The 15,710-nt window shown below is 40.3% G+C and overlaps 1 protein-coding gene and 1 long non-coding RNA gene across 4 annotated transcripts; one reads left to right on the top strand and one right to left on the bottom strand.

Moving 5' to 3' along the window:
• Window positions 1–1,766: 1,766 nt before the first annotated feature.
• Window positions 1,767–5,193, bottom strand: otx2b (orthodenticle homeobox 2b). Its single transcript, XM_058091360.1, has 4 exons — window positions 4,907–5,193; window positions 3,662–3,906; window positions 3,323–3,474; window positions 1,767–2,878 (listed from the first exon to the last, which is right to left on the bottom strand). The coding sequence occupies exons 2-4, from the start codon at window positions 3,756–3,758 to the stop codon at window positions 2,255–2,257; spliced, it is 873 nt and encodes a 290-aa protein (XP_057947343.1). The 5' UTR covers window positions 3,759–3,906; window positions 4,907–5,193; the 3' UTR covers window positions 1,767–2,254.
• Window positions 5,194–5,360: 167 nt separating this feature from the next.
• On the top strand, window positions 5,361–8,595 carry LOC131140691 (uncharacterized). Of its 3 annotated transcripts, none has more exons than XR_009132446.1 (3): window positions 5,361–5,568; window positions 5,711–6,946; window positions 7,834–8,595. It is a non-coding gene; the product is annotated as an uncharacterized LOC131140691 (long non-coding RNA). The 3 variants fall into 3 exon arrangements; XR_009132447.1 differs by adding an exon at window positions 7,710–7,742 and having other exon boundaries at window positions 5,361–6,946; XR_009132445.1 differs by having other exon boundaries at window positions 5,361–6,946.
• Window positions 8,596–15,710: the final 7,115 nt, after the last annotated feature.

The following is a 15,710-nucleotide window of genomic DNA, read 5'->3' as shown; positions in this document are numbered from 1 at the left end:
CGCCTCTGTGGGCTGCGTTCTTGCTGTTTTTGACCCATGCAACAGCACCCATAGCGGGGGCCGAGGGGTGCTGCTGCACAGCCCGCCGCCGCCGCCGCCGCCGCTCCCTCCAAAGCAGGGGAGGGGGGTGGATTAATGCAGCGTCTGTTGGGCCCATATGCCGCTAAAGTCTTGATTAAAACTCATTGTATGTACATGACGCATTGTGGAGGCCATCTCTAATCTCTCCTCTGACTTGTGCACTTTGCAGGGTTCACAGGCTCCAAGGTTACAATAACAAGACTGTTGTCATCCTCCATGTATCAGTGCACTCGAACCAGGTTACTATTTGGCTTTTATTACTCATCTTGTACCACATTATATCCAATATAGGAAAGAAAATGTTTTTTTTAATGAAATGTCATGTTCATTGTATGTAAAAGCTTTATATTATGTTTCCAATATAGGGGGCCTCTAATAAATAGTTTTCCAGTAGTTCCCACCATTGCAGACTCAACTCATGAATATTCAAGCATCTGTCAGCCTCAGCTATTGTCTCCTAATTCAATTGTTTTATTGTTTATCACCATAACGGCGCATATAGTGGACATTCTCTTTTTAACCTTCAATGGAAGTTATGCACTCTTAGATTTAAAAAAAAAAAAAAAAGTATTTTCATGACAACAAACAACCCGCATGCGCACTAATGAGCATCCAGGAGTAGAATCAAAGTGGCTCTTGTCTTTTTTTTTTTTTTTTAACGCTTCGATTATTTCAAGCAAGGCTTTTAATTAGTGCTCTCCTCCAGTGGAGGCTGCAATGAAAGAGAGATTATTGGCATGTCAAGGATGCTAATTGAATGTTGGACTTCTAACAATTAGCCTTGCTTACAGAGCTATGTCGACTCATTACACATCCCATAATAGTCTCTGACTTTGGTGGGGAGTTTTAAGTAGCAGGTAGATAAACACAAGCCCCCACCCCCCCACACACACACTTCTTGAAACAGCGTCCTTGACTCTTCATTTATAATAGAAGTTTTAAAAAAATCACATTGTGACCTTGAGATTGTTAAATATTTTAAAGATGGCTGCAGCCAATAATAGAATTATGCAATTTAAGCAATATTTTTAAGAGTATTTTCAAATTAAATCAGTAGTTATATATTTTTTCCACAGTTTTTCTTTAGATGAATAAATTATCGAATGTGGCACCACTGTTGCTAGGTAAAACTGTCAGGATTAACATCTTTTATGGGATTAAATCCTGCTTTTTTCTTTTGTTGAGGACTAAAATTCCACCAAGTCAGTGAAGCTGTGACCTCTTCGTATATTTTTTAAACCCATTAAAGACAATTATATGTATTTAAAAATGACTTCTGTCGTATTTAATATTGAAATTGTATTTTCTGTACTGCTTTTTTTTTAATAGTTTTGTTGTATATTTGAACACAATCGGAGAATTAATTTGAAATGTATAAAGACAGTAACTTGCACTCACTTTGCTGCTCCATTCGTTCCCGCACACACGCGCACAAACAAAGATCGTCTACTAACTGAAAGCTCATTTGGACCTTTTTTTTATTATTGTTATTATTCATGTCTTTTCAGCGGGGAGGTCACAGCATCTTTGGAACCCACAATCATGTTGAGATCCAGTGGACAGGTGAGTGAATGTGTGTGTGTTTGTGTGTCTAACCCTTCATCATTACTACTACCACTTGGAAAGTCTCATTTAATCATTAGCATCTGCCCCCCCCCCCCCCCCCCACCCCCAAGAAAAGTTAGAAGAGAATGTGATGCGAGGAGGGTCTCACAAATTGCATACAATACAACAGATCACAGTATCGAAGGCTAGCACAGATAAAAAAAAAACACACATGTACCATTTATATAAGACACACACTGATTGTCTCTTAGAAACTACATATCGATTCTTTATAAACACTTCATTTTTTTTAAATAAAGTAGTGCATCCACGCCCACACAGCATCCTCATCATTGCGGAACAAAGAAGCTTAATTAAAGGAAGTTGTGTGTCCATCGTGGGTCCGGTATTATAGTTCCGTGGCCTTGCAGGTGGAAATGTGTCCTCAACAGGTGTTTGAAGCACTGACGGACATGGGTGAGGGTCTACAGATGAGAAAAAGAAAATCTCTTTGTCAGTGCTAAAATAAATTAAACCTCTCCTCTCCCCAAAAAAAAAAATTATATAAAAAAAAAAATCTGCGAAGACCCCCCTCCCCAGAGAGTTTTACTGAGGGTCTGTGTTGTCTTCACAGGACCTGGAATTTCCACGATGAGGTCTGATCCTTATAATCCAAGCAATCTGCATTGAAGTTCAGCTTCCACGATGCAGCTTGGTCCTTATAATCCAGGCAGTCCGCCGTGGAGTTGAAGCCCAGGCCGGATGTGCCGTAACCCTGCGTGGAGAGGGACGCCGGGGACTGGTTGAGGTGGCCGGTCACCGCGTTTGTGCTCATCGGACTGAGGGTCGAGCCCGGCCCGGACAACTGGTGATGCATGGGAGTGAGGTAAGAGCCGCAGTCCATGCCGCCGAAGTAGGACGTGGAGCCCGCGTAGCTCTGACCGTACCCGGACGCCTGCGTGTACGTCATGGGGTACGACCTCTGCATGCACGACGACGAGGTAGACAGCGGGTCCGAGAGCGGGGAGATGGAGGCCGGGCTCCAGATGGACACCGGCGCCGTGCTGGTGGAGATGGCCGGGACTGTGGTGGTGCTGGTGGGGGGAGTGAACTGACCGCTGGCGCCGCTCTCGGAGCTCACTTCTCTGGTGGGGGAACTTTTCTTTTTGGCCGGTCGAGCCTTGTTCTGGCCTCCGTTCTGCTGCTGCTGCTGCTGCTGGCGACACTTGGCGCGCCGGTTCTTGAACCACACCTGCAAGAGGCAAGCGGAAGACGCACAGTTACGCATAATTCCTTGTACAATTAGGAATATACTTCCCTAAATACATGTTTTGGCATTATAATTTCACTTAAATGTCAACTTCAATAATTTCTGAAGAATACAATAGTATACAAACGTCATATAATTAAATATAATTTTGTTTATTTCAGCCAAATCTGCTATATTTTAATACGTTAATGACTTAGTATTGTATTTAAATTGAATTTTTAGTTCAGTTCCACTCAAGTTAATTTTTATTTTTATCTGCATAACAGAAAAAATACAGTCCTATAAAATATATAATTAGCAAAACGGTACATTATTATTATTATTATCATTATTATTACATGTTTTGTGTACAATTTTAGGGCCTAATTCAGCCTAACTGTTATTTAACACATTTTTCCATGAAAGTACACCTTTAATTCGACTCACCTGTACACGGGACTCAGGTAGATTGATTTTCAGCGCCACTTCTTCGCGCATGAATATGTCCGGATACCTAGTTTTGGCGAACAATGCTTCCAAGACGTCGAGCTGTGCGCGCGTAAAAGTAGTCCTCTCTCTTCTTTGCTTCCGTGGCGTCGCTGTAAAAACAAAATGGAGATATAAGATATAACTTCAAATATGTGCAAACAGATGTTTTAGTTTAAATGCGATGAAAAATAAGTCTAACACCAATGTGTAGTTTGCGTAATTACGCACAAATCTTGGAGGTGAAGACCAATGATACCGTATGTTGGACATCATTCTTGGGGAAAAAAAGTTGCTCACCTGGATACCCCACGGACGGATGTAAGAGGTCCATCCCGGAAGTGGTTAAGCTGAGGCCATTGACTGTGTAAGGTGGTTGCTTTAGATACGACATCATGCTAATGTTCGTCTGGGGGTTTAAGTTGGAGAAAATGTTGAAAATGGATGGCGCTCCACGCGTGGATCTGCTGTCCTCTCTTGGTCACACACTCTCTCTAACACACACACACACGCACACAAACACACACACTTCTTTTTGTAGGCACCTACAAAATAAAACAAGAGGATATGACTTAGAATTTGAAAAATAAACACATAAGAAGTCCAATAAAATCAATAATATCAAGAAAGAACACGCGAATAATCATTAGAAATGTTTTATTTGGTTGTTTAGTTAAGAAGACAACTTTATTGTTAATAAAGTATATATATTTTTATATGTTCTCATAAGACTAACCCCCTTCTGTTATGTACCGACTGTGCGTCTGGATCAGTTGTTTTTTCCCCCCTTCTTTTTTTTTTATTTCCAACGGTTTTAACCCCCTCTTCCCAATCTGTCACGCTTAAAAAAATCACCCGTGGACCAGTTGCACACTGCCGCTCAATAATAATAATAATAATCATCATCATCATTATTATCCATGCAGGAGTTTAATTATCACAAATGTCTTTTTTTTAACGTATTGATTAATTAACGAGATAATCCGAGTGGCAAGCAAGTGGAACTGCTTTCTACTTGCAATTATATTTGAACTATGAGAGTCTAGATCTTATTTTTACATGTTATATTACTGTGTACATATTTTAATCTAGATTATATGTGTGTTTTGTTATGGGAAAAGGAATATAGGCTGGAGTTTTCCATTCTTCCTCTTAGTGGTAGTAGTTTATTAAATATGATATGTTGCTTTAATGGCCACCATATTAAAAAGATATATAGTTTTTCTCTCCTTTTGCAGTGAATTTGTTAAAAAATATATTATTATTACACACATTTATTTGATTCCTAATTAAAATGTAATATTTGATTTCTTAAATAGTATTAATTTTAGTGTGATATTTTCCTTCTTCCTCAGATCCCATCAACCTTCCTGGCTTTATGGTCCACCAAAAAGAATGTATTTCCTTTCCCTGTATGAATGATTATTTTTTTACACTATTATTGTAACGTTTTTCTGTCTTTTATTGTCACCTTCGTGTTTACAGCACTATGCAAAAGCCTATTGAGATTTCAGCTGTGAACCAAAATACCCAAAGTCAACCTACCTTGCTCCTAAAGAGTGCAAAAGTCTTGTGCGTGTCCTCCTGCGCAAATAATATCAATATGGAATCAGCCACGTCCTGCTCGAGTTAAAAAACAAAAACAACAAGAGAAGAAGAACCCCAAAAAGAAGCAGAATCCGCAGTGTGAGAAAAGAAAGTTGAAGGTAGAGCTTCTGCTGGAGGTTTTGAAGCACTGCTGCAGCGGCGCACTGATGATGATGATGACGAGGATGATGATGATGATGGAGGAGGAGGAGGAAAAAAAGAGGAGGAGGAGGAAGCATGTGCGCCTTTAGGATTTGTTGGTGTGTTGGGGATGAAGTGGCTGGAGTTGGAATTTGTACAAAGTGGCAGCCAATAGGAGCTCAGCTCTCTCACACTGGTGGTGGAGGTGAACGAGGGGAGGGGAAGGGGGGCTTTTTTTTCTGTCTCCATCTACTTTTTGGATCCACAGTCCTCATCCACAATGGCCCGGATGACATGTACACGCCGGTGGGCTGTGACAACCGGAGTTTAAAAGTACAAGTCCTATTTTTTACCCCCCTTTTACGTTCATCACACATGAAGACTGGCACTTTTTTTTTTTTTTTTGTAATTAAAAACCCAAAATCTCAACCTTCATTGGAGCAACTCCCCACGCAGGCATCCCCTCTTGAACTATGAAAGTACAAATAAATCAATTTCAACTTTATTTGGATAGAAAGAGTTAAAAAAAGAGAGACGCCTTCCTCTTGTATGCAGCCTTAAAAAAAGAGGATTTAGAGATTTCATTCTTTAAAAAAAAGTGTCCTCTCATTTCATCCACAGAGCTCCACGACACCACATCACGCTGCAGGACGAGGACGGTGACCATGTTCAAGTGCCACGAAGAAGACAAGCGATAAGGTAATGACCAGGATATATTAATACATTATTATTGTTATTGCTGTAATATTCAGCTACATTTGCAGAAGCTATCATTTGATTCATGCTCATTTTTGTTGTTGTTGTTGTCAAGGTGACGTCTTAAATTGCTTTACGGTACTCAGCATTGAAGAGTTTTTTTTTATATATAAGACACAAGCAAGGCCACGGTGCGCGCGCACACACACACACACACACACACACATATTGAACCCTCACGCGCTCCCAGCAGATTCCCACGCAGAGAAAGAGGTTTTGTTTTGGATCCTCCCAAATCGGATTTTTTTCATCCACCTGCTCTCACCTGAGCACTTTATTCTTCTTTAATCTGTAGGAATGGACTCCAAGATGCGTTCAGGTACAGCATTATTATTATTATTAATAATAATATGAAATGTATATATATTCTCTTATGTACATAGTGATTAATTTGAACACTTTATGTAGGGAATATGCATGATAATTATCATTGTAATATTCTGAAACATTTAATGAATTTAATGAATTGAACATGCTGCCAGATGATCTGTATACGAATTATTAAATTAAATAAATAATTTTGTGGCACGAGAGTTGGAGATTGTTATTTAAAAAATGTTGAATAATTTTTTTAAGGTAAACAAATATTTAATTAAATATTTTTATTTAAATATATAATTAAATAAATTAAATATTCTGCATGAACATTTTGTATGTATTTATCGTATATTTATGAGCATTTATAAATTCCACCGCATGGCATTTTGAACATATGCTAACATTAACCGGGAATGACTCGTCTATATATGAATCACAGCATATGTTTCCGCCACGCAGCGTGCCAAAATGCGCAGTTCTGCGGCACTTTCTCATGGTGCATCTCGGCGTAGAAAATAGCTCAATAATTGATGGGGATGGTAAAAAAAAAAAAGCCGGGCCTCCGCAGGGAGTGCGTGTGTTTAAAAGGACGTTTAAAAGCACAAGGAGTTAAGCGCCCCTGGCGGGGCTGCACAGCTCCCACTGACTCCCGCCTTTTTTTTTTTTATCTCCGCCTCTGCTGCACTCGACCTGAGGCTGTGGATGTGGATGTGAGCGGGCCTCCTCGGTGCAAAGTGTGATTTCCACTTTGTCTGCACCTTCTTCTTCATGCAGCCATTAGAGGTATTTATTTACGGTAGAGCGGCCTAATAAATAAGTCAGGAAATATAATCAACATATGTATCATGGATAATTCAAGCCAGCAAATAGAAGACAAGCTGTTGGGAATTGAAATACTGGCACACATGCATATTCACCACATGTATTATACATCTTCTAAACCGCCTGCTTTTTTGCTGCTTGGTTCATATCTGCATGGCTGAAGAGGAGGAATGTGTTGGAGGAATTTATTCTCAGCTTTAAAAAAAAAAAAAAGAGAAGGCATTTAAATGTGTCTTTTTTTCCTGCACTAAACACACCACATTATAATATTACATAATACACACATATACATTCAGTTTATCTTGCAGCAAAAACTCTAATCTTTTCCACTTGTGCCTGTGCGGCTATAGTGAACCCATTATTAAACACTTTGTCTCTCACACACACACACACACACATACACACACATACACACATTCAGAGGAAGAGGCGTATTTGAGCCGAATGAGGCTCATCACAATGTGTATTTAAATTAGCATTGATATATGATGCCGTCCCTGCAAAGAAAGTGGACTAAACATGTCGGCATCGGCATGGTGCAGTATTCCTGACCCCAAGAGGTCATGGAACCACAAGATTCAGTTGTTCTGTTAAAACTATCAAAATAATCATGAGAAATATGGAAAATAATACATGAAATAATATGACAGTAAGTATAAAAGCAGTTTTTTTTCATTGTAAGTCATTTTGCAAGGGATTCTAAAAGCATTAATGTTCCATGCAGATTTCTCCTCCAGATCAAATGTGGCCCCCACAAGTGAGTGTGCGTGTGTGTGTGTGTGTTTGTGTTTGCCAAGTTGACGCCTTTTAATTAGAGCTGTAATTGTTGTTGTGTTGTGTTTGCGCAGGAGTTTCGCTGACAAACAAAGGGATGCAATTAAACACACACTCAGATGATCAACAAGGAGGCAAAGTGGAGGATGGAGGACGCCACGCAAAGGCAAAGTCAAGGTTAAACGCGAGAGAGGAGGTCAGACTCAAAGACGCAAAGTTCTGAACGTTATGAACTGAGTGTGTGGTGCGTTCAAGGAAACTAAGGCGTTTACTAGTAATGATGTGCGTTGCTGCCTGTTGTACGCCGTGCACCGTGTGCTAAATGCTGCCCTGCAGACCAGACCTGTAGAGTCTTCAAAGGTGGAGGGGGGGATTTGTTCAGGCTTATTTGGCAACCTGGGATTTGAATTGGATTCTGGGAGGCATTCAAAACACATTTGAAACGTTACATTGTGTGATTTCATGTCTAATCCCCATAGTCCCCTTTTTTTTTTTTTGGTGGGGGGGGTAGGGTGGTCACAGTACTTCTACCGGTGCGGCTATTCAGGATTCATCATTTTTTTTATTTTTTTGGGGGGTGTGGGTGCCTGTGAGGTGAGTGCCTTCCATGTTGGAGAGCTCCTGAAGAGGCGACTCGTCGCTTTAACCTTCCTCTCCACGCTGTTTTGTTTATTTGACCTGAATGTGTGATATAGGGTCAGCCTGTGGGCCCCCCCCTACTTACAACCCCCAGTGGATTAGACCTTCCTGGTAGGACCACTAGTGTACATACACACACACTGTTCAAGTGTTTTGTATTGTTTTATAATAAATGATACTATTAATAAATGCAGTAACCTGTTTCATATTTCTTTCTCACTCTAGTTGCATTACACAATCTTTATTTTTAAACATAACATCATAAAATGATATTAAATGATATTAAATATATATATATAAATATATATATATATTAAATATATTATATTAAAATGATATTATCTAGTCCTCCAAAAAAATAATGCAATACAGTATTTAAGCATTCGGATTAAAACACTTGTGCCCAATTAAACATCAATTTTTTTGTTAAAAAGTTCCGCATTTGACTATTTTTCAGCAATAATAAAGTTCCCGAGTGTATTAGTAGTCTTCGGGTGAGAGGCGGGGTACACCCTGGTTGCCCATCCAATCACAGGGCACATATAGACAAACAACCATTCACACTCACATTCATACCTATGGACAATTTGGAGTTGCCAATTAACCTAGCATGTTTTTGGAATGTGGGAGGAAACTATAATAAAATATATACCATTCGGAAGACGCATTCAAAGACGTGATGACTGTCAGTAATGTGACATTTATCAGAATGTAAAAAAAAAAAAAGAATAACAAGCAACTCTCCCAACGCTAATAACTGTGAGTGTATTATATGTTATTTATGTCTTATATGGCTTACTTTCTTGTTAAATGTCTACTATAGTGGGTGATACAAATGTAAGGGTGACTGTAGGGGTGTTATTTAATGTCTGCAGGGTTCTAATACTGTTGGAAAATGTGTTTAGAAGGTCATAAACATTTTTTTTGATGATGTATATAAGAAATCATACTTTGCAGAAATTCACTCCTCACGGTTAGGTCATTCATTTTCTATCGCTTATTCTCATGAGGGTCACGGGGGTGCTGGAGCCTATCCCAGCTGTCTTTGGGCAAGAGGCGAGGTACACCCTGGACTGGTGGCCAGCCAATCACAGGGCACATATAGACAAACAACCATTCACACTCACATTCATACCTATGGACAATTTGGAGTCGCCAATTAGCTTGGCATGTTTTTGGAATGTGGGAGGAAACCGGAGAACATGCAAACTCCACACAGAGATAGCCGAGGGTGGAATTGAACCCTTGGTCTCCTAGCTGTGATGTCTGTGCGCTAACCACTCGACCACCGTTTAGCTCAACTAGGTTATCCAAATTTTTGTCGTGCTTCTCAGTATGCTGCAGTATACTTGAAAACTACAACCACTGCATTAATCCAGATGCTTGATATCATCACAATATCATCCAGCACTTTATTCCCGATATCAACCAATACCAATGTAAACAGACGCTGGTTCGTCAATCTAATATCAGGTGTAATGAACAGATGATGCTTTTTTTACTGTGACGCCACTGATGCATTAAACTTAACTTGCAATCTTGTGGAGCATGTAAAAAAAAAAAGTACCAAGCGCCCCCTAGATACTACAGATGTACCCAGTGAAGTGGTCAGTGAGTGTAGCTACATAAAGCGTCCCACCTTAATTAGATAAGACCAGGAAAAGTGTGTGTGTCCCCTCCCACCCTCCCCATCCACAGCCCACTTTGCTTTGAATGACACTTTGGCGATGCCCCCGGCATCCCACTTGGACCTCTCAAGTGCAGCCCCTGTTAGCCCCCCAACACTGCCAGTTCCTCCCAACTCTTTAATATCTCTCTTTGGCTGTATTGCCAATGAAGGCCCCTCCGTGACAGTTGGACATCGTCGTCGCTTTCGGGAGCAGACAGCGGCGGGCGTTTGTAGCATTCCCAGCCTTGAGCCTGTGGGGAATCTGTGATGGCTCGCCTGTCAGCCGGCCCCTCCCCTGCAATTAGGAGAGTAAACACAGCGCCCAGCTCGACATGGGGGTGGGAGGAGGGCAAGGGGGGGGGTGAAGAAACAAGGAGGAGGAGGGAAGGGGTGACCCGTCCGGCTCCTGTGCTACTATACTGCTTGGGATGTCCACCACAGACAAGATGGGTTGGAGGACTGAAGGAAATGAGACATTACAAATCATAGCAAGTGGCCTCACAATCGAGGGTTGGGATACCTCCGTGTGGGGTTTGCACGTTTTTCCTGTGCGTGGGGGGGTTTCTTCCACCAAAACCTGCATTGTTAGGTTAATGGAGACTCTAAATTTGATGTGTATCTGAATAGTTGTTTTGTATATACAGTATGTGTGCAGGGCGGCATGGTGGTCAAGTGGTTAGGGCGCAGACCTCACAGCTAGGAGACCAGGGTTCAAGTCCACCCTCGGCCATCTCTGTGTGGAGTTTGCATGTTCTCTCCGTGCATGCGTGGGTTTTCTCCAGGTACTCCGGTTTCCAAAAACATGCTAGGTTAATTGGCGACTCCAAATTGTCCATGGGTATGAATGTGAGTGTGAATGGTTGTTTGTCTATATGTGCCCTGTGATTGGCTGGCCACAAATGAGCGTGTTGAGTAAATTAAAGTGTGAAACATATTATTGTATCAACTATATTGGGTAATATGAGTGTAAAGGTGACTATAGGGCTGTTAGCTCATGTCAACAGGGCTCTAATAATGTTAATGTTATTTATAAGATTGTAAACAGGTTTTCTGGAACCAATAATCTCGATAAACATTAGATTACTTATGTTAGTGATGTCATATTTCTAATCAGGACACCATATATGGTCGCAGTAAATGTAGTAAATGTTTGACCTTCAGCATTTAGACAATACAGTCATCACTGGTTTATTACTTAAAGACTCAACTCAGTTTCTGGAAAGTGGTATTTAATATTAATAAATATATTTTATATTTTTAATATTTTTTAACATACATATTATTACATTTTTTATATATTTTTTATTTCTTATATATTTTTTATTTTTTATATTGATATATTTTTATATATTTTGCACTTTTAGACGCCTATTATTCTTTGTTTACATCACATTGAGCAGACTACCGAGTCACTGCAGGGACATAAGAGCTAGCATAGCTAGTAACCGAGCTAATAAGTTAAAAATTAGTCAAACTAGTCAAATGTATTTATTCTAAACTGAAAGTTTTCAAAAGGAGACAACAAAAAACGTACCACTTCCTCACAGAATGAGAGGAGAACCTTTTTTTATTCAATCTTAATCTCAAGGTAAATCGACTCTGCTCTGCTAGCTCAGTTGCTAGTCTCCATACGGCGTGAAAGGGAATTTTCTTTGAATATACAATAATTTTTAATTATTTTTGGCAAAAACGCAAGCTAGTGAGGGGCTAATGTTCAAAAACGAGGCACAAATTGTTCCATTTGTGTGTTTTCTATCAGACAATACAAAGCAGCACACATTTAATCCTCCTCCCCTCTTCTTCTTCTTCATATCCACGTCTCTCCTGGTTGCTGGGGGACTGGTCAGTGGCTGCTGGAATTTGTTGTGGGTCTGAGTTGTAAAGCATGGAGTTCGAACCAGCTTAGGGTTGAGGAGGGGTGTAGTGGTGGTGGTATGGATTTCCAACCCCACCCATCCCCAAGCTCCTTCAACTCACCCAGGCAGGGAGGCTGGCTGCGGGAATGACACGACCAGGAGGGGAGGAATGTTTTGCGGCGGTCCTGCCAAAGAAATGCCATGCGGGAAGCGACGATCAACCAGACAGAGAAGAAGAGATCTTGGCCGCTTGAAGCTTGGCCTGTCAGTGTCATTCTGCTAAGTGAGCTGCTTGTTTAGACGCTCTCAGACACGGAGGCACCACATCTGACTGCTCGGACCTTCAAGTCGGTGCCTTTTTTTTCGAACAGAATGCACCAAATATTGTGCATGGTTCGTTTCAATGTGAATCACTCAAGTGTGCATCAAGCACCATCTGTCTCCATTACACGAGCATGATCACATGCACTAGTTTCTGTGTAAGTACATTTTAAATCAGATGGTGTGCATCAGTGTGTGCATGTGGCGGACAGATAGAGCACAAAGGGAGGGGTCCTGGTGTACTTGCCAAAGTTTTTTTTTTTTTGCAAGGTCCAGAGAGCCATGCTACAGCATCATGGTCCACAGCATGCAGAGACATGGGGCAGATGGGTGCAGTGTAGCAGCACAACACCCCCCCCTTCAAATGTGAGGCAGCAGTGGTGGGAATGGCACAGAATGAGAGGGAGTGTGGGTCCATGGTTGTTGGAGGGTGTATTTGGGGGCTGGGCGACAGAGTGCGGGGGGTGCGACAATGGACAGGGAAAGCCATGTCCCTTTAAAATCCAAGTGGAGGGCACGAGCCCAGGGAAGAGTGGCAGTGTGGCCCAGCGCCTGGTTAGACAGGCAGTCACCACACTGGGACACGGTCCAGCTCAGCCCCCCACACCCCGCCATCCTCTCCCCCGCCACACTCACCCCAGACAAGCCCGTCTGGCTCGAGCGTACGGGAGTCAGGCAGCGCTACGTTACTGGGACCCTTCTCAGAGCTTGTGAGGGTGGCATCCTCCCGATGGGTGTGTGTGTGTGTGAGGGGGTGGTACCTCCTCCAGGACCCAGGCCTCTGGATGGGGGCCCGGTGTAGTCTGTTAGTGATGATAACCCCCACCTCGCCACCAGGCCATTCAGCCTTCAGGGCCTGTGCAGGTCCACACATCGCCATGGCAACAGTGGCATGGGCATACACACAATGTGAGTGGGCAGCAGGCCAAGTGCTGCCAAATTGGGATGAAGGAGGGACATTTTGGGGTAATTCACTATCCCTTCACCTTCATTTTGTCTCGTCTCTGCGGGCCCGTGATTTGGATTGCGTTTTTCAGTCGGATATTGCAAGCTTGAAATCATCATCATTAATCAGCCATTTACTGTATATGCAATGTTTTAAATGGGAGCTGTCCATTCTTGCACAACGATGAGCCAATTCAAGAAACAATACAAGCAGTTGATGTTTGCTAAATACAAGGATGAAGAGTCTTGAACCAGTCATGATGTGCTATATATATATATATATATATATATATATATATATATATATATATATATATATATATATATATATATATATATATATATATATATACACGTTACTATACTATATATATATATATATATATACGTTACTATACTATATATATATATATATATATATATATATACGTTACTATACTATATATATATATATATATATATATATATATATATATATATATATATATATATATATATATATATATATATATATATATATATATATATATATATATATATATATATATATATATATATATATATATATATAAAAGCAGGAAGTGAACAAATGTAACAGTTACTGATTGTAAAAGTACCAGATGGAGGGGTAGGATTTAATAAGCTTTGCTTCTTCCTACTCCTTTTGGACATGTGGAACTGTGAACTGATTATGTGATGCATTCAATTGTAATCTGATGCATTTTCAAATGAAATAAAACCATTGAAAAAAAAAAAACTTTTTTAAATTAAAAAAATACAAATAAATAAAATTTAATTATATTTGGAAAGCAGGACGTGAACAAATGTAATGTATCTGAAGCATGTTCAAATGAAATAAAAACATTTTAAAAATAAAACAAATCAAAAATTATTTTTTTAATTAAAAAAATAAAATTAAATAAAATAAAATTATATTAGGAAAGCAGGAAGTGGACAAATGTAACAGTTACTGATTATAAAAGTACCAGATGGAGGGGTAGGATTTAATAAGCTTTGCTTCTTCCTACTCCTTTTGGACATGTGGAACTGTGAACTGATTATGTGATGCATTCAATTGTAATCTGATGCATGTTCAAATGAAATAAAACAAATTAAAAACAAACAAATTAAAAACAATTATTTTAAATTAAAAAAATAAAATAAAATAATATTAGGAAAGCAGGAAGTGAACAAATGTAACAGTTACTGATTGTAAAAGTACCAGATGGAGGGGTAGGATTTAATAAGCTTTGCTTCTTCCTACTCCTTTTGGACATGTGGAACTGTGAACTGATTATGTGATGCATTCAATTGTAATCTGATGCATGTTCAAATGAAATTAAACCATTACCATTCTTTTCCGTCTAGTTCTATTATTATTCTCAGCCCATTATCGCATTATTGTACTGAGCAGCCAGGACAGTGAGTGTACAATCATTTCTTCTTTGTAGATATACGGTTCCAGAAAAAATGTTTACCAAATTCCGCATTGGCTTTTGGAGGATCCACTGTATTTGGCAACCCGCTGCGCTGCTTTACATCCTCCCACCACTTTTTTTTACAGGCACTAAGAACCATCCTACAGTTTCTTTTGCATGTTTTAAATTAGACCTCGAGGAAAGAATTGACCTGATACATTGCTGGTGTGCTTAAAGAGACCTTGTCAGTGCAACATTAAGCCTGCGTAAACACACGTAGTTCAATAACACTCACAGCCACAAACCACCTAAAGTTGACTCCCCGCCCACTCTAAGCCACTGGGAAGACACCGTAAGTGGCGGGCTGCTGTTTACTCAAAGTGGGATATCTGCTGTTTGTTTTCTTGTTCTGCTCCCCGAATGTAAACACTGCCTCCGTTTTCCTTGAGTGGCGCTTTAAAAAAAAAAAAAAAAAAACGTGCATGTTGGTGCGTGCGCGCCATGTGTTATATTTGCTGATAACAGGATTTACTCCAGTTTGCGACTCACCAGTCGAGAAAGGTTAATTGTCAGCGCAACCGGTAGACTGGCGACATGCTATAATTATTAGCCTGAGTTGCTTTATTATTTAGGGATGCTAATTAGGCATTAACTATGCTCCCCCCTTTTTGGATCACCACTTCAATTGCGTGTCAAATTGCATTAAGTTTACTTTGACATCCATTTATCAAACCAAAAGGATGCTGTTTTGTAGATGTCCTTACTGTGTTTGTGATTTTGAAACCCCCGGCGTTATTGATCCCAAAAATTAGCAAGCGAATTTCGAGAACCCGCTCCAGTCGTCGTGAGGACAATGCTTTTGGGATGCTGTTGGTTTTAATGGTTTGATAATTCCAGTCTGCTTCAAAGAGGGTTGTTTAATCGGGGGGAAAAAAAAGAAGCTCTCAAGAACAGATTTGAAGTCTATTCCGAAATGTAAAAAGCGAGTGTGTTTAGCGTGCCATCCATGTGGAAGAGTGTGGCAACAAGACGAGGTGGAAAGTGACATGGAACGAAAGCAAGAGATCAAGGCATGGCTGCCAGTGCATGTCATTGGCCTACAC

This window comes from Doryrhamphus excisus, chromosome 13, assembly GCF_030265055.1.
Source record: "Doryrhamphus excisus isolate RoL2022-K1 chromosome 13, RoL_Dexc_1.0, whole genome shotgun sequence".
NCBI classification, from domain to species: Eukaryota; Metazoa; Chordata; class Actinopteri; order Syngnathiformes; family Syngnathidae; genus Doryrhamphus; species Doryrhamphus excisus.
This window is presented reverse-complemented; position numbering and strand designations above follow the sequence as displayed.

Excerpts from the sequence above, each read along its gene's own strand:
- otx2b (XM_058091360.1), bottom strand. The coding sequence starts at position 3,758 with ATGATGTCGTATCTAAAGCAACCACCTTACACAGTCAATGGCCTCAGC. Across the intron at positions 3,475-3,661 it reads TCCGTCCGTGGGGTATCCAG|CGACGCCACGGAAGCAAAGA; the intron begins GTGAGCAACTTT and ends TTGTTTTTACAG. Across the intron at positions 2,879-3,322 it reads TACCTGAGTCCCGTGTACAG|GTGTGGTTCAAGAACCGGCG; the intron begins GTGAGTCGAATT and ends TGCCTCTTGCAG.